The 25,685-nt window shown below is 40.2% G+C and overlaps 2 protein-coding genes across 4 annotated transcripts in view; one reads left to right on the top strand and one right to left on the bottom strand.

The window, feature by feature from the left end:
- MYO15B (myosin XVB) overlaps positions 1-21,738 on the top strand; it is a 100,864-nt gene extending 79,126 nt beyond the window's left edge. Inside the window, exons 38-56 of the mRNA XM_067464812.1 lie at positions 63-181; positions 670-811; positions 956-1,067; positions 2,413-2,573; positions 2,876-2,988; positions 8,679-8,742; positions 9,916-9,988; positions 10,953-11,029; positions 11,915-11,991; positions 12,955-13,085; positions 13,295-13,389; positions 14,194-14,271; positions 14,944-15,040; positions 16,417-16,565; positions 17,795-17,910; positions 18,533-18,666; positions 19,540-19,673; positions 20,600-20,740; positions 21,649-21,738. Of these exons, the coding sequence (XP_067320913.1) occupies positions 63-181; positions 670-811; positions 956-1,067; positions 2,413-2,573; positions 2,876-2,988; positions 8,679-8,742; positions 9,916-9,988; positions 10,953-11,029; positions 11,915-11,991; positions 12,955-13,085; positions 13,295-13,389; positions 14,194-14,271; positions 14,944-15,040; positions 16,417-16,565; positions 17,795-17,910; positions 18,533-18,666; positions 19,540-19,673; positions 20,600-20,740; positions 21,649-21,711 (2,076 nt within the window). The 3' untranslated portion in view covers positions 21,712-21,738. The remainder of the gene's footprint in view (positions 1-62; positions 182-669; positions 812-955; positions 1,068-2,412; positions 2,574-2,875; positions 2,989-8,678; positions 8,743-9,915; positions 9,989-10,952; positions 11,030-11,914; positions 11,992-12,954; positions 13,086-13,294; positions 13,390-14,193; positions 14,272-14,943; positions 15,041-16,416; positions 16,566-17,794; positions 17,911-18,532; positions 18,667-19,539; positions 19,674-20,599; positions 20,741-21,648) is intronic.
- Positions 21,739-22,824: 1,086 nt separating this feature from the next.
- RECQL5 (RecQ like helicase 5) overlaps positions 22,825-25,685 on the bottom strand; it is a 70,674-nt gene continuing 67,813 nt past the window's right edge. For all 3 annotated transcript variants that reach the window (XM_060764675.2, XM_060764674.2, XM_060764676.2), the window contains exon 20: positions 22,825-25,628. In XM_060764675.2, the coding sequence (XP_060620658.2) occupies positions 25,528-25,628 (101 nt within the window). In that variant the 3' untranslated portion in view covers positions 22,825-25,527. The remainder of the gene's footprint in view (positions 25,629-25,685) is intronic.

Raw genomic sequence — 25,685 nt, forward strand, 5'->3', positions numbered from 1 at the left:
ATGCCTGAGCCACCAGGAAAACATTGTGCTGGCCTTTTGTTTTCAGAGATTCTTTCTTACAGGGAGATAGTGGGAGTGATGTCCAGATTTTGGGTGTTTCTCATCGAGGATTGCAGCTGCTGAAGAGAGCAAAAGAAGTCAGCTTCAGCCCTGAATATCTGAAACTCCTTTGCAGCTACAGGTAGGAAGCAACAAACTCTAATGCAAATGAGGGAAAGGATGGTTCTGTCTGGGTTTCTGAGGGCTGACATTTGCTCTGTAGAAGTAGCCCTTAACAAGATGACATAGATTTTTTTTCCTGCTTGTTGCACAAAACACATTTATATATAGAAATGCTGGCTGCAGATTCAGCAGTCTTTTGTGTGCTATGGTTTTATTTCAGTCAGGCTAATATGTTGTACTCACTTGGTATCCTTTGCATGCCATTCAATTTTTTGGTTATAATGGATTGACACATTTTGAAGAGAGACCATGGGTCATTTAGCTTTGTACTAATTTCTTCCAGAATTCAGCTCATGGGTTTGGCTTCAGTTCTCTGTAGTTGGAGCTGGGAAGGAAACTTTCCCAATGCATGTTGGCCATTGGCTTTCTGTTGGGCTTTCTTTCATTTTTTCACTTCTTTCTTTAGATTGGTTTTAGAGTTTAATTTATCTTTTTTGGATTTTGCAGTTATGCAGATGTGCTGTCTTTAGAGCTGATGGGTCAGAACATCCTTCAGTTCTCTCTGAGGAATGAGCAGCTCATACTCCATTCTCCAAAGGCCCGTCAGATTAAAGCCATGGTGGAACTCTTCCTGCATGAACTGAAGCAGGTGAGAGGAAGTCCTGTGTGCTAGTCGTCTCTGCCTCCCAAGATGTTATCCTTCTTGTCTAAAGTAAAATTTAGGATAAAGATTCTACCAGAATAACCACAACATCTGAACCATGCTTTCCCTCACTTCCTCTTGTCCTAAAAGGATTCCAAGTATGTCATTGCTTTGCGAAGCTATGTAACTGACGACAAAAGTCTCTTGAACTTCAAGAAAGGCGACTTCATCCGGATAGTGCCCATGGAGGGCCTGGAGCCAGGTAATGGGCATCTGGCCATGAAAGGCCATGTTACAGTTTAAACCCTTTTTCATGTTAATGATATGCATCCTTAATGATATGCAAGCCCTCTAGAGGGACAATTCTTAATCAGTCAAATTATGGAGACAGCTGTGGCAATAACCTTTGCTCAGGGTTAGCCGGTGTCCATTTTGATTCTAGAGGCAGAGAGTTGGGCAGTGTTGGGTGAAGGCAAGTGTAGAAATACAGGCAAGGAGCAAAATTGGGTATTCACGTGCACCTGGCACATGGTGTAAATGCATACACCTCAAGTGTTCAAAACCAGATGCTTGGGAGTGGGGTGGGGGGAGGGTTATGTTGGAAGATGCAATCTCAAATTCCCCCTCAGTGTTGCTTCTCCCTAAAAGTCAAGGAGACGTGAGGGAAATCACAGGACATTCCTGGAAACTTCCCTTCCACTCAGCCTAGCCAATGAGCAAAACAGCAGAGGAACTAGCATTGAGTTGCACCCAAATGCAATATGAAGTGTGTTCTGTGTTTCTTTTTATTCCAGCACACCTCTCTCTGCCTCCTGCTCTCTCCTTTCTCCATGTGACCCAGAGAGGGAAAGTGCTCATAACTTGTTCTGGCAGCTCGAGTACCTAGTTCTGTGATCAATCAGGACTAAATTTGTGGTCCTGCTTGTCTTCCTGGAGCCAAATCAGGCTCAAATATAAGATTGAGCAAAAGCCATTCTGTCTCTGAACACTAGGTCCACATGCCCAAGCACACTTTCCTATCATGCATACTCAGAAATCAAGTTACTTAAATGGCTAAGGAAGGATTTGGGTACATGTGGGTGTACAAAGACAGTGGTGGGGTGTCAATGAACCATTATCATAGTATATTTGTTCAGCTGTACAATCTCCTTGAGCTGCAAGGAAATTTTTTCTCCTTCAATTTTAGTTCTGTTTCTCAGGATGTGCCAAACTGACTGTAGGTTATTTAATATGATACATTCAATTGAAAGAAAATTAATTGTAGAACTTGTGTTTGATTAATTTTAAAAGAAGAACATCTGAAATGTATATGGGTCAGGGATAAAATGGAATGAAACGGAACTTAACTGATACAACTGTCACTGCAAGTGCAACTACTGAAGGAAATATCCAAATAGAACTTTTTCTTTGTGAAAAATCAGTAAGTACGTAGCCATAACTCTACATATACATAAAGGTATGTGAGCACACCTGAAATAAATCAAGCTGCATAACCAAATAACTAGATGTAACTGAACATAACTAGCCACTAGCTTCCGAAAAAGAAGCTTTTTGGGTTTTTTCATCTAATATCCTTCTTACCTGAGCTTCATTCCCTTTCTCTATAGGATGGCAGTTTGGTTCTGTTGGTGGTCGCTCTGGCCTTTTCCCTTCCAGCATGGTGCAACTTTCAGCAGCACCAGATTATCTCGGTCTTCATATGAATCGAGAGGAAGAGGGCAGGAAGAGCCTAAGGAGAGGCACACAAGAGAAAATCATTAGTAAGCAGGTGAGGCAAGTTTGGGACTATGCACATGGATCCTTCAGGAACTTTCATTGGAGCATGTCATGATCCAGGGAATGGCTTTTTGAGTGGCTCCTAGGAGGCTTAAGAAACTTTGAAAGAGGGCTTCTCAAATAAACCAGGCAAGATGGGAGAAAATGCTTTCTTTTTGTTATTGGAAACTTGCAAACCTCTCATGGAGACAACAGTATACAGAGTTGTGAAATTGTCAAAGGCAAAGGGCATGGTATGACATGTCCTTCAGCTGCAGTATTTTTTTCCTGACATTTGTTTTTATGTCCATTCAGAACTCTACACCTCCTGTGGTATCAAAAGTCGGGAGCACTAGCACAGCTCCTGAAACTTGCCACTACACTATGATGGAGTTTGCTGCAGCCCATTTCCGGGGAGCCCATCCAAAGTGAGTAAAATACAACAGAGGTTCTGAACCATTGCAGTATTATTGAGCCCTGTTATGGTATACTTATTATAGTTTATGAACTACTTCCTTTTCTTACTTTATAACCATAATATGGGAAACTTATCTGTGTGATGGTCTATTATATGCAAACTCCCAAATAATCTATTATCTGAGGATCTCAGAGCCCTTCCACACAGCCATATAACTCAGACTATGAAGGCAGAAAATCCCACAATATTTGCTTTGAACTGGGTTATCTGAGTCCACACTGTCATATATTCCAGTTCAAAGCAGAAAATGTGGGATTTTATTCAGCTGTGTGGAGGGGGCCTTAGTCTCATGTGAGTGTATCTATACTGCTTACACTATTCCCATCACAAAACAACTCACCTGAAGAAACGGACCCATTTTATTTTACAACAGGATCTTATAAGCACATTTTAATGAAAAGCAGGAGGAAATATTACTACATCAGTAGTACTCCCTTTGCTTGCTTCATGTTTAACAAACTGCCTCTACTTACTGTAAACTATCTTGGCATACTTTTCAAAGTTGGAGCTGTGTGTCAGGGTAGGGATTTTGTGAGAAGGAAAGGCAACATCTTCATCCCCGGGTTCTTGCATTTTTCTGGGCAGAAGATCTTAATTAGATCTGAATAAGGAGCAGAAATTGATTTATATTAAAAAGGCTTATGTTTGTTTAAAATGTTAACATAAAGTTAAGGTGTTTTGCTTGTTGGTTATTATGGCGAGTGAGCTCACTAAACAATGGATGAAGAAAGAAGAATTACATTACCTAGCTTGGTTTTTTAAATGAAGTCAGTCATTTCAGCATCACACTCTATAATTGAATGTTGTGTGTGCTCATGGGGAAACAGGCAATAAAGCCAAACTTGGTCTGATCAGCAATCTTTGATGGAGATGACAAGAGGAGAATCATCATCATCATCATCATCAGTGAAAGAAAGGAGAAATAAAGGAACATAGAGACTGGAAATGTTGAATAGCTGTTCTCCATCTGTTCTCTGCCTTTTCTCTTTCAGGAAGGAGAGGACAAAAAGGGGGGGGGGGGAAGACTCTACAGTCAGAGTGATGGTTTCTCTGAACTCAGGATAAAAGGGAATAACTATAGTTCCTAATTACGATATTTATACAAAAACAATTTTAGGGTGCAGCAACATCAGTCAAATGATGTTGCTGAACCCTAAAAGCAAGTGCATTTAAGTTCTCCCTTATGGAAAATGGAAATCTCCATTACATTTTGGAGATTTTATGGCAAATGATGCCATAATCTTTAGGTAAAAATGGCATTAATGCAAGACAATTACGTTTCTCAGCTATTAAACTGATACCCTAAATATGTCATTGAACTGTTAGGGACAAAGATATGCCAATGTGTGCGCGCATGTGTGTATGTGTATGCACACACACACACACACATATACAGCAAGGTTTCAGAAGTGTTCTTTTTAGTTGCCCAAAAACATCTACTCTCCCTTAAAATATATTTGCCTTTAATGCTCTCAAGAGACAAAAATTAGCAATCTTCTTTAAAACTTCATGTATTCAGCATAGGTATTTTGCATATTGATCCAGTTACAAATAGGATTTGAAGTAGTTTTTCTGTGTAGGTAACACAGGCCATCTTTTTCGTAATCAACAGTCCAAAGTTCAAAGCACCGCTCTGTTCTGAGAGTCTAATAGCGTCTCTGTAGTCTGTTTCAACTAACTTCTAAAAGCATACATCTGTTTCTACTGAAGCCTCTAAACATACAGTTCCTACCGGCATCTGAAAGCATACAGTTTCTAAAAACTGACTCTGAGTCCTGAACAATCCCAGAGTCCCTCCCACAACAAAGAGTTAAAGAAAAACTGCAAACTGATACACGCATATACAATACAATAAGCAACTTGAATTATGTAAATAACAAATAACTAGTGGAGGCTTGAGAAGGTTGCTATTTCCAACACTCCCCGTGCCCCTCTGTCACAGAAATATAACTAATACGTAACCCCATGATTTCATTTATAATGAGTGGGTTTAACCAATTCATAACTAATGGTTTTAAGTAATTTATTTTGATTTTGCACAGCAAAAATGATCAAAATTTCCTCCAGCTCCTAAGCTGTGTTCATCTTGTCTTTGCCTCAACATCCCTGAAAAAACATGGGACACAGCATGAATCGCCATTTGGACCATATAATATTCCTCTACCACTGCTTTGTGAAGCCATATCAATCAGCTCTAAAAGTAACAAAGAGTTTGCAATTATACCTTGCAGAGAGGGACATTATTTTTAGTTACTATGTTAATATAATCACAGCTTGCATTATTGAAAAAAGAACTAATTACTGGTAACTAGGTATTGTCCAAGCTCTGCAAATAATTAAAAGGTATTTCTAGAGTACATCTAGATTGGAACCTTCTCTCCCATGCAGATATCCTGAAGGAAACTGAACCTGCTGCTCTCCTTCAATACTACAACATGCAAATAAGGGATTTTCATGAGCAACCTTCCATCAAAATGTCAACCAAGTACTCATTCATGCCTTTGGATCTCAATGGAAGCAGCCTTCCCAGCAGCAATAGAGATATTGTCAGTCAGACAATGCATCTTCCAAATGCCTCTTCCAGAGGAGAAGAAGAAGAAGAAGACTTTTCCCCTTTGTACCAAAGGATTAGAGCATGGAAGATAGCAACTGGTTGTCCAATTGAGAGTCACTTTCTAGGCTATCAGTCACCATAGTATGAAACCACAATGCAAGAATCACAGGTTCTGATGTATAACAGCTACAAGACTCCATCTGCTAATTAAAATTACAGCGGAGAATGATACATCTGGACTGTGTTGGAAAGAATGAGTACGTTTTGCCTTATTTAGGAATGTATCTCACTACACCTGCCAAGGATGCTCTTTACATGGTCTCGAAACCATGGCTCGCTATTTTAAATTAGCCATTGTTTTGAAATTTTGGGATCGTTCGTGTTGAATCATCATTCAGTACATTGTGCAGTAAAAATCTGTGGTGAGAATCTGGACAAATCTCAATATAACTTCATGTGTAGCATTGTCTTAACAGGATATGTGATATAGAATGGGCAAAATGCTCAAAATGCTGTATTCATTATGTTGCATGCAACAGAAGGATGTAATAACCCACACCTTCCTTTCATTTATCAGATGAAGATGTTATTGGTCCATGATGCATTTGTTCGAAATGCAAATTATATATTTAGTCTGATGCATTTTGCCTGATTTATTGTGTTTATTTTACATGGATTCCCAAGCAAATCTGATCAACTGTTCAGATTTCTTACTACCCAAATTCCCCCTTTTAATTCAGTTGTCTTGTTTAAATCACGCTTGACACTTCATAACAAGTTCAGAAATTCTTTTCATTTGCTGGAGGGATCTGAATCTTAAACAGTTTAGCTTGATTTGTTTTACTTTGATTCGCTATAATCATGTCTGTATAAATATTTTCTCTACTTCTTGTATATTACAAAACCGTGTTAATAAATATATATATATACATTGTGTTGTTGCTACTGTGGTTGTTACTCAGAGTTCAGAGAGCTAAAATATGAAAAAGGTTGCTCCATGATTTGCAGTGTAAGGAAATATGTGGCAGTAATGTCTAGGAGTGCCTTTTATGAAACTCTGGCTTGCACACCAACAATCTGCTGCCATCATACTTTATCATGATTGCCCATGTTTTGATGGTGATCCAAGCTGTTGTCCCATGCCGGTTAGACTACCACAAAGGCAGACCAAAAGCTCAGGTAATACAAATATCTGGATGCTAGTGGGGACCAAATAATCTCAACATTTGACTTTAGTCTTCTGTCAGTTTCATTGACAACCAATGTATTTTCAGGAAAAAAACAAAATGGCAGTGTTAATCAATCTCGCCTAATAGCATGGGATTAAAAGGTCATTCCCATCCCCATGTAGCCCTGTGCATGTGCTAGGATCTACTACAAGGGTCTTTCTTGATTCCCTACTACCTGCAGTGATGAGGTTAGTGTTCATTAGAGATAGGACCTTTTTAGTGGTAGCCCTGAGTTCTTAGAACTCCCCTCTGATAGACCTTGCCCTCTTTATTCTAGACTTTAGGTAGGCCTTCATGGCTTTCCTCTTTAAGGTTATCAGTGGTAGATAACTACTTGTCTGAACGTATCTCCTGGTACAAACCATCACGAAACTTAAGATCATCTGGAGAGACCCTGCTCTTATCCCTACCAACATCGCAAATGCGTTTGGTGGGGACGAGAGACAGGGCCTTCTCATCAGTAGCCCCCCCACCTGTGGAACGCTCTCCCTAGAGACGTCAGAATGGCCCCCTCCCTCCTGTCTTTTAGAATTATTAGTGAGCAGTAAGTGAAAGAGGATTTTAATGCTTATGGCAATGATTTGACCCGGACTAAATTTTAGACTCTGATTTTAATAGGCGTGCGTTAATCAATTGTTTTAATTATTGTTAATACCTTTTATATTTTAATGTATTGTTGATTGTGTTATTATGATGACACCATATGGTGTATTTGTGAGACTGCCCTGAGTCCCCCTGTGGGGGGAGAAGGGTGGGGTATAAATATAGGAAATAAATAAATAAATAAATAAATAAAAGATGCTATAGTGTACATCATCAGAAAAGCTTTTCAGTGCAATGGCAGGTATCTGTCCTTGTAGAACTGAAATAATTTAAAAGTAGCCAGTGATAGCAAGATATCTACAGTCTCATATGACAAGATTTCCTTTGAATCTAGAATTGACTTAATAAGTTAGTGCTAAAGCCTAGGAGTTCTGCAGCTTAAGCCAGCTCCATGCAGGTTGACCGAAACTATACACTAGGTTATATGGGCAGCAGAACACTAAGCTCTGTTTCTTCTTTTACTTACAAGTAAGCACATGGGCCTCAGTAGTGTTTCGAGGTTTTCAAGACAGCAATAAGGAGCACTCAAAATTCATGACATGTAGGTCTCACAATTAGAAAGCAGTTATCAGTAATTTCTACCTTACTTTCAAATGAAAATATAGATTTCAGTTGATTTAGGCACATGTTTCTCTGTAAAACTAACGTAATGGACATCTTCATAATATTCCTGTCTTTATGGAGGTCCTACTCCACCACCCAATATGGAATAGGAAACAGCATTATACCAGACTATAGATAATTTGTCCATCTATCCCAGAACTGTCTACACTGTGATGAGGCATGGCTCTCCAGATGATGTTGGGTGCAATTCTCATCAGTCCTAGCTAGCACAGCCACAAGTCAGGGATGATGATGATAATAATAATAATAATAATAATAACAACAACAACAACAACAACAACAACAACTTTATTTATACCCCCCACTATCTCCCCAAGGGGACTCGGGGCGGCTTACATGAGGCCAAGCCCAGCAATACAATACATCAGTATACACAGTATACAGCAATAAAATCAGGAAATAAAATTAAATACAAAACCATTATAAATACACATCAAACAAAATAAAGCCGCAACATTTAAACACAGAAATTGTGAGAAGTGCAGTCCAAATGTCTCCAGAGGACCACATGGGCTCCACTTGTGATCTATACTGATTAGCGGGTAGACGGGGATCTTAGAAAGAGCTCTTTGTGTGCCTCCATGTTCTTGATTAATTTCCAGAATAACACCTTAACTTTCTTTCTACTAGGTTGGGTTGGGAAAAGATGAGTGCTGAATTGGAGGACCCAGCTCTCTTGGTTCAGCATACTAAGGTAAATCAGAGATTGGGAATCGTCTCTGGATACTGTTTTTTCATTTATGTTTCACTTTGGGAAATGAATTGGGGAGACTGCTGGGGCTAACTCTTTTCAGCAGGGCTGGGGAGTCCTTGTACCTGTTGGATCTGTTCAACCATTAGCCAAAATGAGCCAGTTGTTGTAAGTAGGAGGTGATATGAGAGGATGACACAATGTTAGAGGAGAAAGCTATGTCACAGAGAGCCTTCTAAGTTAGCCTTCAGTCCCCGAAGTTAACCTGCAGCTTTCAGGTGTGATGGGGGAATCTGTTCCATTGCCAGTGCAGCTAAGTTGACTTTCTGGTAAGGTATGGTTGTGGTTACTATTGCTATTACTGTATGCCTTCAAGTCAATTCTGACTTATGGCAACCTTCTAACAGACTTTTCCTGGCAAGATTTATTCAGAGCCAGTTGTCCATTGCCTTTCTCTAAGTATGAGAGTGTACATAAGGAATAGAGAGGGGTGCTAGAAATGTCTTGCGTTGGCCGTAGTTCCCTGTTGTTTTCAGTACAACTCCCATAGCCTTTTATAATTATAATAATATAATAGTAATGATATAATGATCCTGTCCCCTGAGACTCTAAGAAGCTAAAGTTAAACTGTCAGGAGGAACAGACGTTAGCTTTGCTGCTGTGCTGTTTCCATTTACAGTGTTCCCTCACTTATCGCGGGTGTTACGTTCCAGGACCACCCGCAAAAAGTGAAAATCCGTGAAGTAGGGATGCTATATATATATATTTACAATCTCACATCGGCAAGTAGTGTCTCAAGCGGCCACTCGGGGTGTTCCTATTGACTGAGGTGCGAAAGGGGGTGGCACTCGGCCTTACTGCTTTCTCGATTGTCATTGGCCGCACAGATGACGCTCGAAAAGGCGGGCCTGCATCCTACATTTCTGTTTGTTATTCTCCATTTTGGGGCAAAAACCTGCAAAGTAGTGAAAATACAGCGATAAATATTTTACATTAATATTATTGAAAAGCTGCGAAACAGCAAGTCTGTGAAAAGCGAACCACAAAGTAGAGAGGGAACACTGTATTCATCTGCGGATGTGCAACTGTTTCAACCAGAGCCATCTTTGATTTAGAGAGAGCGTTTTCTCACCTTGCTCTCCATTTTCTGATTCCTTGTATTTTAACTCCTCACAGGTACCAATCCAGGAATCACTCCTGTTCTACTCTAACGGCAAGATGAATGACCTGGCTACAAAAACTTTTATGAGTACGTGAGGGCAAGTTCCTTTGGCCCAACTAGTAGGGATATGATGGGGACTGTGGCTAAGAGTGCTGCCGAGTACAGAACTCCACCAACATGCATACTGCAGCCATTGGGTTAGAGCAGGCATGGGAAAACCTCAGCCCTTCAGATGTTTTGGATATTAATTCCCACAATTCCTAACAGCCAGCAAGCTGCCTGGGATTTCTGGGAGTTGAAGTCCAAAACACCTGGGGGGAGAGATAAAGTTTGCCCATGCCTAGTATAGAGGCTGTTCCTTTCTTGTCAGCTCCTTCATGAGTTGTTCAACACCAGGCAAGGACTTCTTGAGAGCAATTCCAGCCTCTTGGCAAACATTGTGCCATGGTGGTGCACCTTGGTCTGTCCCAGCTGGTCTTGTTTCTATGGGTGTAAATATACTTGAGACATGCTCAGGTATATTCCAGCAGCCAATTGGTGGCAAAAGGGAGAATAGGTCTACCAATGAGCACCTTCTTGCTCTGTTGCTGCTGTGCACCTGTGATCTATACAGTTGTTTAAGGGGTAAAGGACACTTTGCTTCAGTGACCCTAAATGTGCGGTGCCAGACCTGATTTATGCAGTTCAGAGAAGGGATTGAAGGGGCTGTCTGTTTCTATCTCAGATGGAACTGCCAATATCTAGTTGTTGTTGTTTTCATGTCAGGAGTGACTTGTTTTATCATCCTGTGGGAGGCTTCTCTCATGGGAAGCTGGAGCTGAAAGTCGGGAACTCATCCTGCTCCCCAGATTTGAACCACCGACCGTTCAGTCAGCAGTTTGGCTGGCACAAGGGTTACCCACACTGTGCTACTGGGGGCTCTCAGTTGTTGTTAATATTATTGGGTAAAATGAGCATATTTTTGTGTCGTTTCTCTGTTCCCAGTGCATGAGGATTCAACCAAGTGGGTTATATTTCTAGCCAAGATTAATGCTATCTCCTTGTTTTGCAGCTCTAATGAGGTTCATGGAAGATGCGCCTGGCATCAAAAAGAAAAATGAGATTGATTACATCAATGAAATCCTCCAGGTTTGTGGTTCTTTCAGTGATAGATGTGTCAAGGTGAAGGTGATTAGAACGGGAGCTGAAGGAGCAATGTTTTGAGGAGTGATATCACAGTCCCTCTGAAATGAAAGAGTTCCTGAAAGAGTGGCTAATTGAGTACAAGCAGGTTTTATCTCATTTTCCAGTCCATGTATGAGAAAGGTAACAAAGTGCAGTGTGTAGGCATCATGTGCCCCCAGAATCCTTTTTGTAAAAGAAAAAGAAAAGAAAAAAAATACTCCCAAATGCTGTCATAGAACATTTGGGGACAATGCTTTTGCGGTGGGTACAGCCCTCGGAGATTTCCTAGGGGTGAATGCACTTACTTACATGGAGGATACAAGACATCAACATTAAATTTAAACCAGTCTACATGAAAACTAATGTAAAATACACACAGAAAGAAAATTCAACAAGTGAACAATATCAGCAGGGAGCAAAAAGTAGGTTCATAGTCATGATTCCTGAGAACACAAAAAGAAATGTAGAAAGGCATAAGGAGCAAGAAAAATGAAGGGAAGCGACTGTAAACTGTAAGTGAAGGGAAGTGACTGTAAAGTTCACAGAAGTTTGCTTTACTAAGCCCTCTACGTTTGAAATGTGAGTTATTTTCGGTAGTGATGTACAGTAACTTCATGTTTGGGACATAATAGTCTTACTCTACACACCCAACAGAGATGGCAGTTAGTATTACTTCATTTTTTTCCAAAGCATGCTAAAACATGGTGTGGTATAGGGCAGAAAAAGAGACACTCATGTTTATTGTATTGAGTTGGGGACAATTTGAAGGCACATGGAAGGAGTCACACATCTGTATTAAAGAAGATACTGTGAAACTCTTTTCTCTCACATTTTCTCTGCCATATACAGCTCTGCAAAGAAAATGAGAATTTGCGTGATGAGATTTATTGCCAAGTCATCAAGCAAGTTACCCAAAACCCTGAACAGTAAGTCCAGCTGTAGTGCGTGATCCGAAAATTAAAGCAGGGAGGCAGGAGGTGGCTTGGGATGAAGGAGAAGCAAACATGAAAGGGGGTGTTGTGTGGTTTCCGGGCTGTATGGCCATGTATGTTTTGTAAGGAGGCTTCTGCTCAAAATGAAGTATTACTGTAATTATTCTAAGGTAAGATCCCAAGAATTGTAGTGGCTAACAAGCAGGGCTGTAGACAGAAAAAAAATTAGGGGTGGTGGTGGTTTGAAACCTTTTTTTAGCAAATCTAGCAAATCATGAAGAGTAGTTCAATAACACAACAACAACATTTTTAATACAGGCCAAAGACCCTTATTGCTCCGTAAAAGGTATAAGATACAAGGTATGCAAGGTTAGTAAGGCCAAAAATAGCCAAAAAATAGTTGTTTTTTAACACTGCCATATATCCCAGTTCAAAGCAGAAAATGTGGGATTTTATTCACTGTGTGGAAGGGCCCTCGGATAACTGAGTTTAAAGCAGATATTGTGATTTTTTCCCTTGATATTCTGGGATATAGGGCTGTGTGGAAGGGCCCCCAGCTGCTGTGTTCTGCTTGCCAATTTCCATCTCTCTTGCCTGCCTTCACTCCTATGATCTCTAGTTGCTTCTTATGAGCCTTGAATTGAATTCCTTCCCTCTGAAGGTCAAGAGCTCTACAGACATGATGGACTCCAAGACAGCAGCTGTTTAAGACTCTTTGCTATTCTTTAGCAATAAATCTGTTTGTTGATAACAGAACAGGTACATTAGAGTTCCTTAGTCATAAATACTATTTATGAATATCATCTTCAGGTAGAGTCACTCTTTCCCCCTTTTTCTTCCCTAATGTTTTCTCTCGCCCCACCCCTCACCCACCCCATGCTCTTTCTTCCCCTTTATCTATTTCAGACAAGAAGAAGTTGTATTTTTATAATTGCATGTTTCTTTCTTCCCCAACAGAGACAGAAGCCGACGTGGGTGGCAGCTCTTGAGCCTCTTGACTGGCTACTTCCTCCCTTCCAGTACTTTGCTACCATATGTCACCAAATATTTTCAGCAGGCCAGCTCTGAAAGCTCCAGCCCCTTCATAGGTACAGACTTTGAGGCCCTATTTGGCTTCATTTCTTTTTCCATTCCTGGGGGCTGATTTGGTAATTGAATTCATGCTCCTGACACTCCTCTTGTCTTCCCTTTTCCTTGCCCCAAAGTAACAGTCAACCTGCACCTTGACACCAGCTGGTTGAATGTAGCGAGTTTCATGGAGTGAAGTGTTCAGTCCTGTGTTGTTTGTCTTCCCCAGAAACAGCCCGAATTTGCCAGAGCAACCTTCGAAAAATGGTTTTGAATGGAGGCCGAAGACGCTTGCCATTCCGTGGAGAGATGGAAGCTTTTTTGGTAATCGGGTAGCAAATGGGAGATTTGAAGGAGAGATTTAAGGGGACGAAGCCAATATTTGAATTTAGAAGGCAGGTGCAAGCAGAAGATCTGTGAAGTGTCAACCTTTAGTGAATAAATGTTATGAAGATCACACATGGAAATGGTTTGCTATGTGAGATAAGAAGTGTTTTGAGGAAACATTTTTACAGCACATTTCCCAAACCTAGTGCCCTCTGGAACTGTGCTACTACAACTCCCATCTTCCCCAGGCAACATGGCCAGTGGCCCAACCTCCATGGAAGCTCTCAAGTTTGGCAAGGCTGCTTTACTGCTTTCAGTTGCCCACTGATAGGGCATGAGATGGGCCTCAGAGGTTTCAAAGGGGAATGTCAAGTGAAATGAGAATCGGACATGTTGGTTACAAGTATTTCTTTGGGTTGCTGTGCTGGAGGGGGAGAGGATTGCATATATGTGAATGCCTCAGGGTGTTTCCCATTCATATAGGATTCTGCTCACCCGGAAAACACTACCCACAGGATTTGATTTGTGCTATAAACATAGTTTATTAACTTAAGCTAGTTGGTTTAAATATTTGTGTTTCTTCAAGTTTCTTTTTGAGAAGATAATAAAAACTGCAAGAGCACAACACATTAAGATTTATTCTAACATTTCATTCATTTCAGTGATATTCATTTCAGTGATCATTCATTTCACTGAAATCAGTGGGACATCAATACTCAGTATAGCATGGCTTATGCATGTGGGTCGGGGAGAGTAAGGAAGCCTTTATTGATTTTTGTTCATTTTATTTCCTGTTGGTAGAAGGGACGAAGCTCACGCCGAATAGTGATCAAGCTAGCTGGAGGCCAGGGATATCCAACAAAACTTAAAACCTTCACGGTGAGTTTCCACTTTGGTACAATTGCCAGTATATTGTAGTCGCAGTGCTGGTGGAAGAGCACCCATCTCCTGCACATTCACCATCACAGATACCCCAACACTACTGACAAAACCGAGAGTGCATCCAGATGGTTGAATAATAGTAGAAGGTCCGACATTTTGTTAACCCAATTTTATTTTGGAAATCATCATCATCCCAGAATGTTTTCTATCAATCCGAGTACAATGAGAGATTTTGGATACCAGCTCCCAAGTGGGTTTATTTTAACCAAGTACAACATTGGAAAGAACAGGAACAAAAGCTGAGACTTTTAATTCAATTTGGAAATGCCCCGAGAGTGGGCTACAACATTTTGGGAGAGCCATTTGGATTCAGAGATTCAGTCCTTCACCTCCAGCCAATAAAGTGATTTGTCATTTCTGGAAGGGCTCATTCTTGGAGGAGGGCCTTATTCAAAACTAATCTTTTGCTGAACCAGTCGCCTGTTCAAGGATCCTTCAGAACCTCTGAAGATGCCAGCCACAGATGCAGGCAAAATGTTAGGAGAAAATGCTGCTGGAACATGGCCAAACAGCCCGAAAAACTCACAGCTACCCAGTGATCCTTACGTTATTCAAATTCATGATGTAATATCTTTAAACAAGACTTCCTTTCCCTCCTTTTGGCTGCAGGTTGCTGCAGAAGTCATGAAGGAAATCAGTGAGTATCTTGGGATTGCTGACCAAGAGGAGATTCAGGAATTTGCCATCTTTGCCAGCCAAGGACATGGTAAGACTACCAAAAGCAGTACTGGCACAATGGGAATTGAGCAAGAGGACACTTTGAACCTGTTTTTCTTTGTATACCAGTAGCAAACCTTTCTTTTTGAAACCTGGGCAGGCAGCTGCCTGGCTGGATGACTTGTGAGTTGTATGGAGCTATCAAGATAACTACTTGATGGAATGATAATTCTACGGATGTACTGGATCCTGTGGATAAGTAGATCCTGATAGATTAGTGGTTCTAGGATTGCCTATACTAACTGTTTGTGTTGCAGTTTTTGTGTCCCACTTTTTATCTCCTTTACATTTTTTTGTCCATGCATGCCTTTGTTCTGTTTCAAAATGATGCCAAATTTGGGTCATCCTTCCTCGCTCCCTCCCCCATACTTTTATTGGCTATTGAAAAAACAAAATAGCTAAAGCCACTCAGAGATCACTCAGCACAGAGTTCTGCAAGGTTAAAGGTGGGCAAAACAAATAAACATGAGAAAACTGTGGGAGAAGACTGGTGAAGAAACAGATACATGCACATATTAGTATGGGCTGTTAACACTCAAAGGGAAAAATGTGCAATTTAGTCAAAGGGTTAATGATTATAGGAGGTAGCATCAAGCATGTTCTGCTGTTTGAATGGGAGAAGAAATGCAGGACAAAGAAGCTGAGCTCCTGTCTATATCTAATGAAATATAAAATTCCTCCTGGGTGCTTGCTTACATGGTGGCACAGGACACTTGATCATTTTGGTTCAGGGGATTGGATCGGCTGTCTAGTTGTCATCTGGCTGTCACACCAGGAATACTGGATAACTCCTTGCACCATGTTGTAAAAAGTACTTATAGTACCCTAAATAATTAAGTAGATTCTGGCCTTAGTTTGGGTAAAGGATAGAAGGCCCTCAGGAAGATGATAAGGATTGCCAGAGACCTAAGACTGTATAGTGCGTCCAAGAAGGCCGGGGAGCTGTGAAAGAATTCTCAGTTTGATACCTTGCTTCATCTAGAGGAGGCCCATTGTGATGTGACTTGAGCTTGTTATTAAAGGAGAGTGCAAGGCCATGTTTTGTATTAAAAACAAACAAGATGCAAATGGTGCCAGCGGTGTCTGTATAGATGGTATAGTGGTTCCCACTAAAAAGTCACCTTGGGCCCTTTCACACAGCCCTATATCCCAGAATATCAGAAGAGAAAATCCCACAATATCTGCTTTGAACTGGGTTATCTGAGTCCACACTCAGATAATGTTGGGAATTTCTGCCTTGGTTTTCTGGGATATAGAGCTGTGTGGAAGGGCCCCTTGTGCACAATGTCCCAGTGTAGGAAAGTGTAACTTGGGCTAGGGTATAAGGCTCAAGCATGCAGGATTGTCCCTTTGTCTTCTCTGCAGGCAAGGTGGTACGACCCTTGCGCCAGAAGGAGTATCTCCATGACTATTTGCTGGAAAACAGTTCTATGGAGCTGAGTTTCTCCAGGATTACTTGGAAGATACCACTGCACTTTGAGAATGAGAATTATATCAACCTTCACTACAACCAGGTAAACTTAAGTAGATGGGCTTTTATTATTACTTTATTCAAGGACTCCCCCCATTCAAAGCATTCAACCAAAAATGGCTTTGCAAAAGCCTGAACAGTGATTCACGCATTATTTATAATTAAATTTGGGACATTTACTTTCCATTCATATTGGGCTATTTTGGGTGGAACTTGTGTCTTGATATTCTGTTGTCAAACAATATTTTCAGTACATAACTATCATATCATCATCATATCATATCATATTTAATTACTTATTAATCGCCCTCCATCCGAGAATGCTTTAGGCAATTTACAGCTAAATTGTAAAAGATAAAATACATACATACAGAAATTAAAAATTAACAGAGCTCAAATGCTCTAGTGAAAGGCCAGGTCTTAAGTGCGTGAGTAAAAGGTCCTAAGTCACGCATGGCTCTCATGTAGGGTGGCAAGGAATTCCATAAGGCAGGGGCAGAAATAGAAAAAGTCCTGCGTCTGGTACTTTCCAAGTGCACTTCTCTAGGACCCGGTATATAGAGTAAGTCATGTTGGGCTGGTCATTGCGACCTCCGATGATGGGAGAAGGAGAGGCGGTCTCTAAGGTACGATGGACCCTGGCCGTAAAGAATTTTAAAGGTCAGAACTAACATCTTATACAGGCTACGGTACTCAGTTGGAAGCCAATGTAAATGTTGCAGCACTGGTGTTATATGGCATTTCATGGGCGTTCTTGTGAGTAACCTGGCTGCCGCATTCTGAACAATATGGAGCTTTCGGGTCGTAGACATCGGAAGGCCAACATACAGGGCATTGCAATAGTCCAGCCTAGACGTGACCGTGGCATGGATGACAGTTGCCAGAGCCTCGTCAGATAGTTAGGGTACCAATTGCCTCGCGTGTCGTAGATGGAAAAAGGCCTGTTTGCCAGGGCAACACCTAAACTCTTAACAGTGGTTGATGAAAATAGGGTGGCACCATCGAAGGTGGGTAACAGATGAGTCAGACCTGCCGGGCGGCCATGCCAGAGAATCTCAGTCTTCGCTGGGTTCACCTTCAGTCTACTAGCACGTAGCCAGTTCGACAGAGCCTCCAGACATCGGATAAAATTGTCTGGAATTGACGTTGCTCCAGAATGTTTAGAAAAAAACTGAGTTATCTAACATGTAGGGTACATATAGTATGTTGCACAGTTAACACCTACTGAAAATTTTCAGGGAAAATGCATGTTCTCTTGTGGATTATTTCTAGGTGTTGCAGAGTTATATGACAGGGAAACTACAGTGCAACAGTGAACTAGAGCAGCAAGTGGTTACCTTAGCTCTGCTTCAGCACTGGGCCAAAGGAGCTAGATCACTCCCTTCCACGTAAGTAATTTTTCCACTTTGTGGGAAACTTGAAGACCAAAATCAGATTCCTTTCCTAAAATTGACCAGATCTTTCAGGGGTGAGAGAAGTATATGCTCATGAATCCAGCCATTTTCCAGTATGCCCTGATGCCTTATTTCACACCCAAGCTGAACAGCAGCTTTTCCAATATTCCAAAAATTATATTCACTGCTATTAACTCTGATTATTCCTTATCCTGTGTCACAGGATTCCGATCCCAGTATTCTATGATCAGAGTCATAATGCAAAAGGCCCAGTTTGATCAGATGCTTACTACTTTGTGCACTTTCTTCCTTGAAAGGATAAACAATTCAGTCTGAGTGAGGGTGAAACTAAATGAAACACCACAAATGCATTTTGAATGAAAGACTTTAAAAATCTATAAGATTGGGGGGGGGGGGGTCTATTAAAGACTGGGAGTTTTGCATTCATGGCATCTTTTTTTTTTTTTTCCTGTTCAGCCTTGGTGCTTAATATTGCTTTCTGCTTAATATTGGTGTACAAGCGCATTTATTTTTATTGTATGCTGCCTTTCTCCCAAGACAGCTCCCAGACATAAGCAGTTAAGTAAAATGGTCATACTTTTGTTTGCCTAAGTAGAGAAGAGTTAAGAAGCTGCATTCCTGATCCTGTGGTACAACTCATCAACCTAGAAACCATTCACAACTTTGTCACCCATGATCTGGAACAGAGACAGCCACTTGAACAACATGAGGCAAAAATACAATTCATTGGTGAGTCCATCTGTGCTACAAGGTCCATAAGGCTGCCATGTGCATTTGTTGTTCTATATATTCCTGATTTAAAATTCCCCAGTAATACAAAAGATCTCCCCATTTTAAATCTGACATTCTGTCAAATATGTTTTCCTCCTCTGGAAACAAATGCACAAAACAAGAAGGCCTAACAAGTTTCTCCTTTCATATCATCACAGAGACTGAAAACTTATCTTTATTTCAGTGAGCATTTTAAGTTTGATTTGTGCTGTTCCAAATACTGCTACTTCCATCTGTTTTAGCAGTATCTTATTGCTAATATCTTTGTATTTTATATGTAAATGCTTGGATTATTTTAGCAATAAGGAAAAAATTATCTGAAAGAAAAATATAGGAAGTTCTCTTGTAATAAACCATATGAACATAAGGTGGACATTTGACTATAAATCATATAGGCATTTTTATATAGAGGGACTATCAGGGTCAGCAGACCACAAAATGAAACAAATGTCTAACATCCTTCAAAATCATTATCACCCCTGTATTCCTTGTAAATGTAAGTGGATAAGGGTTATTTTTTTTGCACTTTTGCAAATAGGAGGGGGTTTATACCTGCTTTGTTACAGGCATCTGAAAAGGCAGGTTTAGTATACAGAAAAGATCCAACTAAGCCATTTAAAGTGTTCAAGTCTTGGAGTCATGACAGCATTTGGAAACACCATGGCATACAATACTTGTCTTTTAGCCACATATTATAGCAGTGGACAACATCTCCGCATAGCAGCATGTATTCAGCATAGTTAATAACAAAGTTATTAGTCAATAGTCAGAACTGTAGTAGGTTTGCCCGTATGGTTAATGTTAATATTACTTCCCTTGTTTCTTTGCCAGAGCATATGGTCCAAATCCCACTTTTTGGTTACAACGTTTACTTTGTGGAGAGGATCAGTATCCCTGGGCTGCTGAAGCCCTGTTTTATAGGAGTGAACCAGGAACAAATCATCATAGTGGATGGAAAGCTCCAGGTATGCAGCAAGTGGAAATTCTGAGTACTATGCTTGGTATTTCTTCCTCAAATTTCATGGAATACTTATCAATAGAAAACTTAAATGGTAGGTGACATTACACTGCATACACATGCATAAGTGTAGAAATTTTAGTTAAAAGAATCAACCCAAAGAACTGGGTAGATTTATCCACAGGTTAATGTAAGTACTGTACCTTAACAAACTAATGCAGGGATAGGAAAAGTGAATTCCTCCAGATGCTGGGACTAAAATTCCTAGCATTCCTGAATGTTGATTTTACTGTTTAAGGAAGTGTGGAGTTTCAGTGGGCTGTACTTTGCCCAACACAATCTAATGCATCTGGGCTTTGGTCCCTGAAAGCTATCACAATTCTGCATCCCACCTGCATTTTAAGGTGCCACTCATGATAGTGCTCAGTGTGATAGTCAGCAAAAAAAAAAAAAAAAAAAAAAAAAAAAAGCATGAAAATGCTGTGGCTGCCCAAAATAACTGTTATTTATTTTAATAGCTTTTCATTCTTTGTAAGTATTGAAATCGTTTCACAAATATTCATGAATTTTTCATTGTCATGGCAGCAACATTACGGAATATTGTTAAATTATAGGCATTGTTTTAGTTTTTGAGGAGGTTTCTTAGTGGGGGACAAAGTACAAGAAGCCCCATTCCCCACGGACAAGCCTAGCCCTGACTTGCCATTTATTTTTATTTTTAAGTCCTTTGTCCAATTAATAGAGAAGACCCTTTGATTAGTTTGGCTCTAAACTCTGAATATAATTCTTTCACAAGCCAGAAATAAGATTATTAGTGTTAAAAAGCCCATCTGTTACTGTGCATTCAGCAGTGAAAGGAAGAGATAAGTTTTGCAGTCTTCAGGATGATATGCAAGGTGCTGTCCTAATGGCAGATTCTCTCTTCATGCCCAGAACCTTCACTGCCGAATTCCACTGAAGGAGATACAGAGAATGAGGACCATGCCCCCTCTGGGTGAATCTGGAACTCCTGGCCTGGAAGTGAACTATGGCTCACCAAATAACCCTAAAACTATCTGGTTTGAATTGAAACAGGTAATACTAGTTGGAGTCTAAACTTGGAAAGTTACTTTTTTAGACTTCAACTTCCACCAACCTTTTGGCAGCATAGTCACTCTGGATATAACCTCCACTTCAATTTAAATATCCAGATGTATAAGGGGTAGCTTCAGCTTTCGTATTTCCCCCAAAACACAACAGTTTGTGGATTTCTAGTGAAAGTTGTGGCCTTATACAAATGCAACATTTAGGAAAACAAGGGGAAAACCAGTTGTTTCTACAATCACAATGCAGGAATTGCATAGAATAAATAAGCCCTTCTGGTTCTTGCAGCCAACTGCAAGAACCAGAAAGGCCTACTTATTCCATGCAATTGAATTGAATTTCCAGACAAACCTTAGTAATATGATAGCCTGTTGCATGGGACTAGACATGGGCTGCTACTGGAAGACTGTGTAACCCAAGCTTTCAAATAGGAAGGCCTGTTTTGCAGCCTCAGTGTCCATAATATATATGTGTGTATGTGTGCATATGTGTGTGTGTGTATTATGTACTTGAGGCAAATCATAAACCAATAGAGATCTTTTGGTTTCTTTGGTCACCCAGATTTTAAAACCTACAACTCAGTCCCACTCAGGATAGCTAACAGTATTGCTTGTTTTATTCATTTAGAAGGAATGACACTATCTTTATAGGACAATAATAGTACAAAACGTATGGTTCTGGAAAATGACACATTTTTGTAAGGCTCCAGAAGAGCAAAGCAGTAATAGGCTATGGCTATATATATTTTAGCAGTTCGGCCTTCTTTTCCTATGAGATAGCTGAGTGAAAATTTTAAATGCATATAATTCGTTTGTTTATAAAGGACAAAAGTATGGATTATGAGGGGGTAGATCTGGAAGAGAGGAGTCTTTGTTTCACTCAGGTTTCTATCTTAACAGGCTAAATTATTGTACCATATAATTGCCATCATTGCAGAAGAAGCTACAGACTCCGAGGCTTAGAAGACGACATTTTTCATCCACTGAATTAATGAAGAAGTTGTAGTTTTACAAGTCTTTAGCCTTCTGTGCCAAAGACTGCTAGTGCCTCATTAAATTACAGATCCTAGGATCTCATAGCATGAAGTTCTGAAAGTTAAAATGGGTTCAACGTGCAATTATTCTTCAATACAGACACACCCATTGTTGTCCCTGGAAGGGGTTGCTTGTTGATTTAAGGCACTCAGCCTTTCTCCCCTCTGTTCTTATTTATTTCATTCAATTTTATACTATTACTAGTTTTGCTGTTGCTACTATCTTCTGCTCACCATCCTTTCCGATTGTCATATGTTCTGATTTACTTGAAAGAAAGGAATTAAAGAATTTTTAAGAGAAAATATATGTAAGTTGTATCTTCCATATATATAAAAGTGAAAGTATGCATGTATGTTTGTCTGGTTATACCACAGAATAGCTCCCTGTGATGTTACTGAGAAAGAAACGTGACATGTGTAAGAAGGAGGGGGGAAAAGAGCCATAAAGAGAGTGTTGCCATGGAGACACTGTGATGAGATAGGCCTCCTGGAAAAGGGAGGAGGGCAGTGGTCCCAAGGAGGGCAGTGGTCCCAAGGAGACCTGGGCAACGCTGGATATGTACGATAGTTGAGAGTTAAAAGTCATTCACAAGCCCTTTGATTTTTAACACACTATTAATTACTTCCTATTAATCAGAGCCCGCAGTCCTAACAGTGAGTTAAGCCGCTGAGCTGCTGAAGTTGCAGATCAAAGCTCAGCAGTTCAAAAACATGCAAATGTGAGTAGATAAATGGGAACTGCTCCAACAGGAAGGTAACGGCACCCCATGCAGTCATGCCAGCCACATGACCTTGGAGGGGTCTATCGACAACATCGGTTCTTCGGCTTAGAAATGAAAATGAGCTCCACCTCCCAGAGTTGGACATGACTTGACTTAATGTCAAGGGGAAAACTTTACTTTATTAATTACTTCAACATGGGAATAGACTGGGAATGCTCCTAGAACATAGCCCTATAGCCCAGAAAACACATAACACCCCACTGTCCTGCTTTACCTTGCCAATTAATAGTACCTCTTTCTTAAAAAATAATGAGAGCAGCCACTTTTAACATTCGCTTTATTTGCAGATTGCACGCAGTTTTTAAAGTAACAAAGACCAGTTCTACACATACACTGGTTCGAAGGTCTGTTTTCCAGTTCTGTGTTTGTCTATGAGCTCACATAGTAAGAACATACAGTGACCTCTGTAGGGAATAGAGCTAAGGCACATGTCTACAAAATGCAGTTGTAAAGGTTGCTATTTGAGAGCATGTATATAGAAAGTCTCATCTGGCCCACAATCTTTGGACAGCTTTGCTACAATTCTGAGAGGTTGATCAGGATAGTGCAAGAGACACATTGAAGCAATATGGCTTTGAAAATGTAGAGAGTTGATAGTCAATATATTCTGACTAAATTGACTCTTCCAATACACATCTGTGACAACTCAGAGCACAACTTAGTACATAAAGGAAAAAAAGGGTGCCCCTTTCTTTGCTAAAATAAAAGCATTCAAGTCATGTGCCCAGAACATGGAAGTTACTTTGCAGCCAGGTTCATTTTTCCTTGCTAGAAATGCTTGGCTGAGAAAGCAGCTGTCACTGTGTACTGTCAGAATAAAATCTGTACACTATGGCTCTCAGAAAAGTATGGGAATAGGGAAGCAGCAGTAATCCCTGTAACATCTACTTATTTGCAGCAATCTTACCATCAACTGCTGCCAAGGTTTACAGGCACAGACCTTCTCTTCTGTGCCAATAACTATGCATAGCAGATTTGCCCATGCCCCTATTATCCATGCTATTGGGAGGCTCTTTAGCACCACAGTGAGCAACACTATACTGCAGATAATACAAAAAAATACTTTCCACGTTGTTTCAAGGTGCGCTCAAAAATATTTTATGTACACTCCTGCCAACATATGTTTTATGCATGTACAAAAACCAAGGATCACGTAAGAGGCGTTACCTCTTTGCCACACATGAAGTGTGCTTGTCAACACAGAATCTGTAAGGAATCCATTCAGGAAATCAGGTGTCAGTTACAACCTCCCTCTAAGTCAGTCGTTCTCAACCTGTGGGTCCCCAGGTGTTTTGGCCTACAAGTCCCAGAAATCCCAGCCAGTTTACCAGCTGTTAGGATTTCTAGGAGTTGAAGTCCAAAACATCTGGGGACCCACAGGTTGAGAACCACTGCTCTAAGTATTCAGATGGTTTAGAATCATCCTGTACACCTAAATAGAGATATAAAGTAATAATACAATGTTACTGAACAATAACATGTAACATTGCAAAGGCAATTTTCCTTAAAGATATATTTGGTTCTGCAAATGTTTGTACAAATACATCAGATTAACACGTTCTTCCCCTTTTAAATGTCTTGGGCACAAATTCTGTATACTTTTGATGAACAGAAACAGAAAATATGTTTATAACAAAGAATTGACTGGGTATGCACGTTTTCACATGGTCTCTGTTCACTCCTGAAGTTTCACCAAAAGACAGAACTCTTAGCTAGAAAGCACTACAAATTATAATGGCATATTATAAACAAAAGTGAACATTAGAACAAAAAACTTTATAACCTTCTCTTAGTTATGATTTAAAGTATGATTCGGCTTGTGTGATTTTAATTGCTATTTTAATGTTGTTTTAATTGCTTTGGATTTTAATGCATTTGCTTATTTATCATTTATTAATATGTGGCATCGAATTGTTGCCTTTGTAAAGCTGCTCTGAGTCTCCTTCGGGGTGAGAATGTCAGGGTACAAGTGTGGTAAATAATAAATACATTAGTTAAAATAAACTTGCTGGGCCTGGTTAATTGCTCCATATAAAAACATGTAGTAATATCGTGATGAAAACTGGGGGGAGGGAGGGTGCATAAGGAGAAGCCAGCAAATGCACATTTGAACTCTTAAATGGGGGTGAATGGAGAGGCACCTTGCAGCAACAAAACAGCATGCAGGATTAGAGCTGAGGGCAAACAAACCCCTCCCCGCTGCTTACATACATCCTGACTGCCCTCACCCAGCGCAGCTTTGCTCCTTTACTATAAAAAATGTTAACTGCACCTTGTTATACATGGCTTCCATGCAATGTTTACTTTGGTAATTAATTTCAATGCACAATCTATTGCCGACTCATAAACAGACACTTCTGTCAATATGCTCTCTAATTCTTACAGTGTTTGTGTGGGTCAAACTTCTTATTCTAATGCAAGAGGAAACTTTTCAGAATAAAAGAAACATATCAACATCTTAAGAAAATCAAAACTGGCAGCTGCAACCTTTTTGGATTTACTTTCAATATCAAACTAGACACCAATTTTCTCCAAAGTAAAAGTATTCTGTAAGAAATTACTTCTTCATCACAGGAACCCTGAGTAGTATGGCTGCAGGTCTTGTTTAAGGCCGCTGCTGGAAGCATTTATACTAAAAGACTAGATGTAGGATAATTTGGGATAGCAGCTGGGTTCTACATTCCAGTCCCTTTATATTTGCTTTAAAAAGCAAAATGGATTGTAAAGTAGTCAAAATACCCTATAACCACAGGATCAAATCTTGAGAGCATTGTTTCAGTCAGTTGTGCAGCTGTAGTCACTGAAGATCTGTTCCCCAGAGATAGTTTCTGTTAACTATCATCCCCACCCCACTATTCCCCCTTTTTGCATCATTACAAATAACAGACACAATGAATCCACCAGAGAGGAGGTCTTGGGTCCAGTAGCTACAGGAAGCAGAAAAAACAGCTGTATTCCCAGTGTCATGTTTCCAAGCTCATGATGTCCTGCCAGTCCTTCTCATTTTCACACTTACTCCGGTTTTTGAAGAATACCTTGATCAGTCTCTGTGCTTCTTCTTTCACTGCAGAGAGAAAGGGTAATAAACAAGACAATGGTGAGCAAGCACACACACGCCACT

The sequence above is a fragment of the Anolis sagrei genome, chromosome 2 (assembly GCF_037176765.1).
Source record: "Anolis sagrei isolate rAnoSag1 chromosome 2, rAnoSag1.mat, whole genome shotgun sequence".
NCBI classification, from domain to species: Eukaryota; Metazoa; Chordata; class Lepidosauria; order Squamata; family Dactyloidae; genus Anolis; species Anolis sagrei.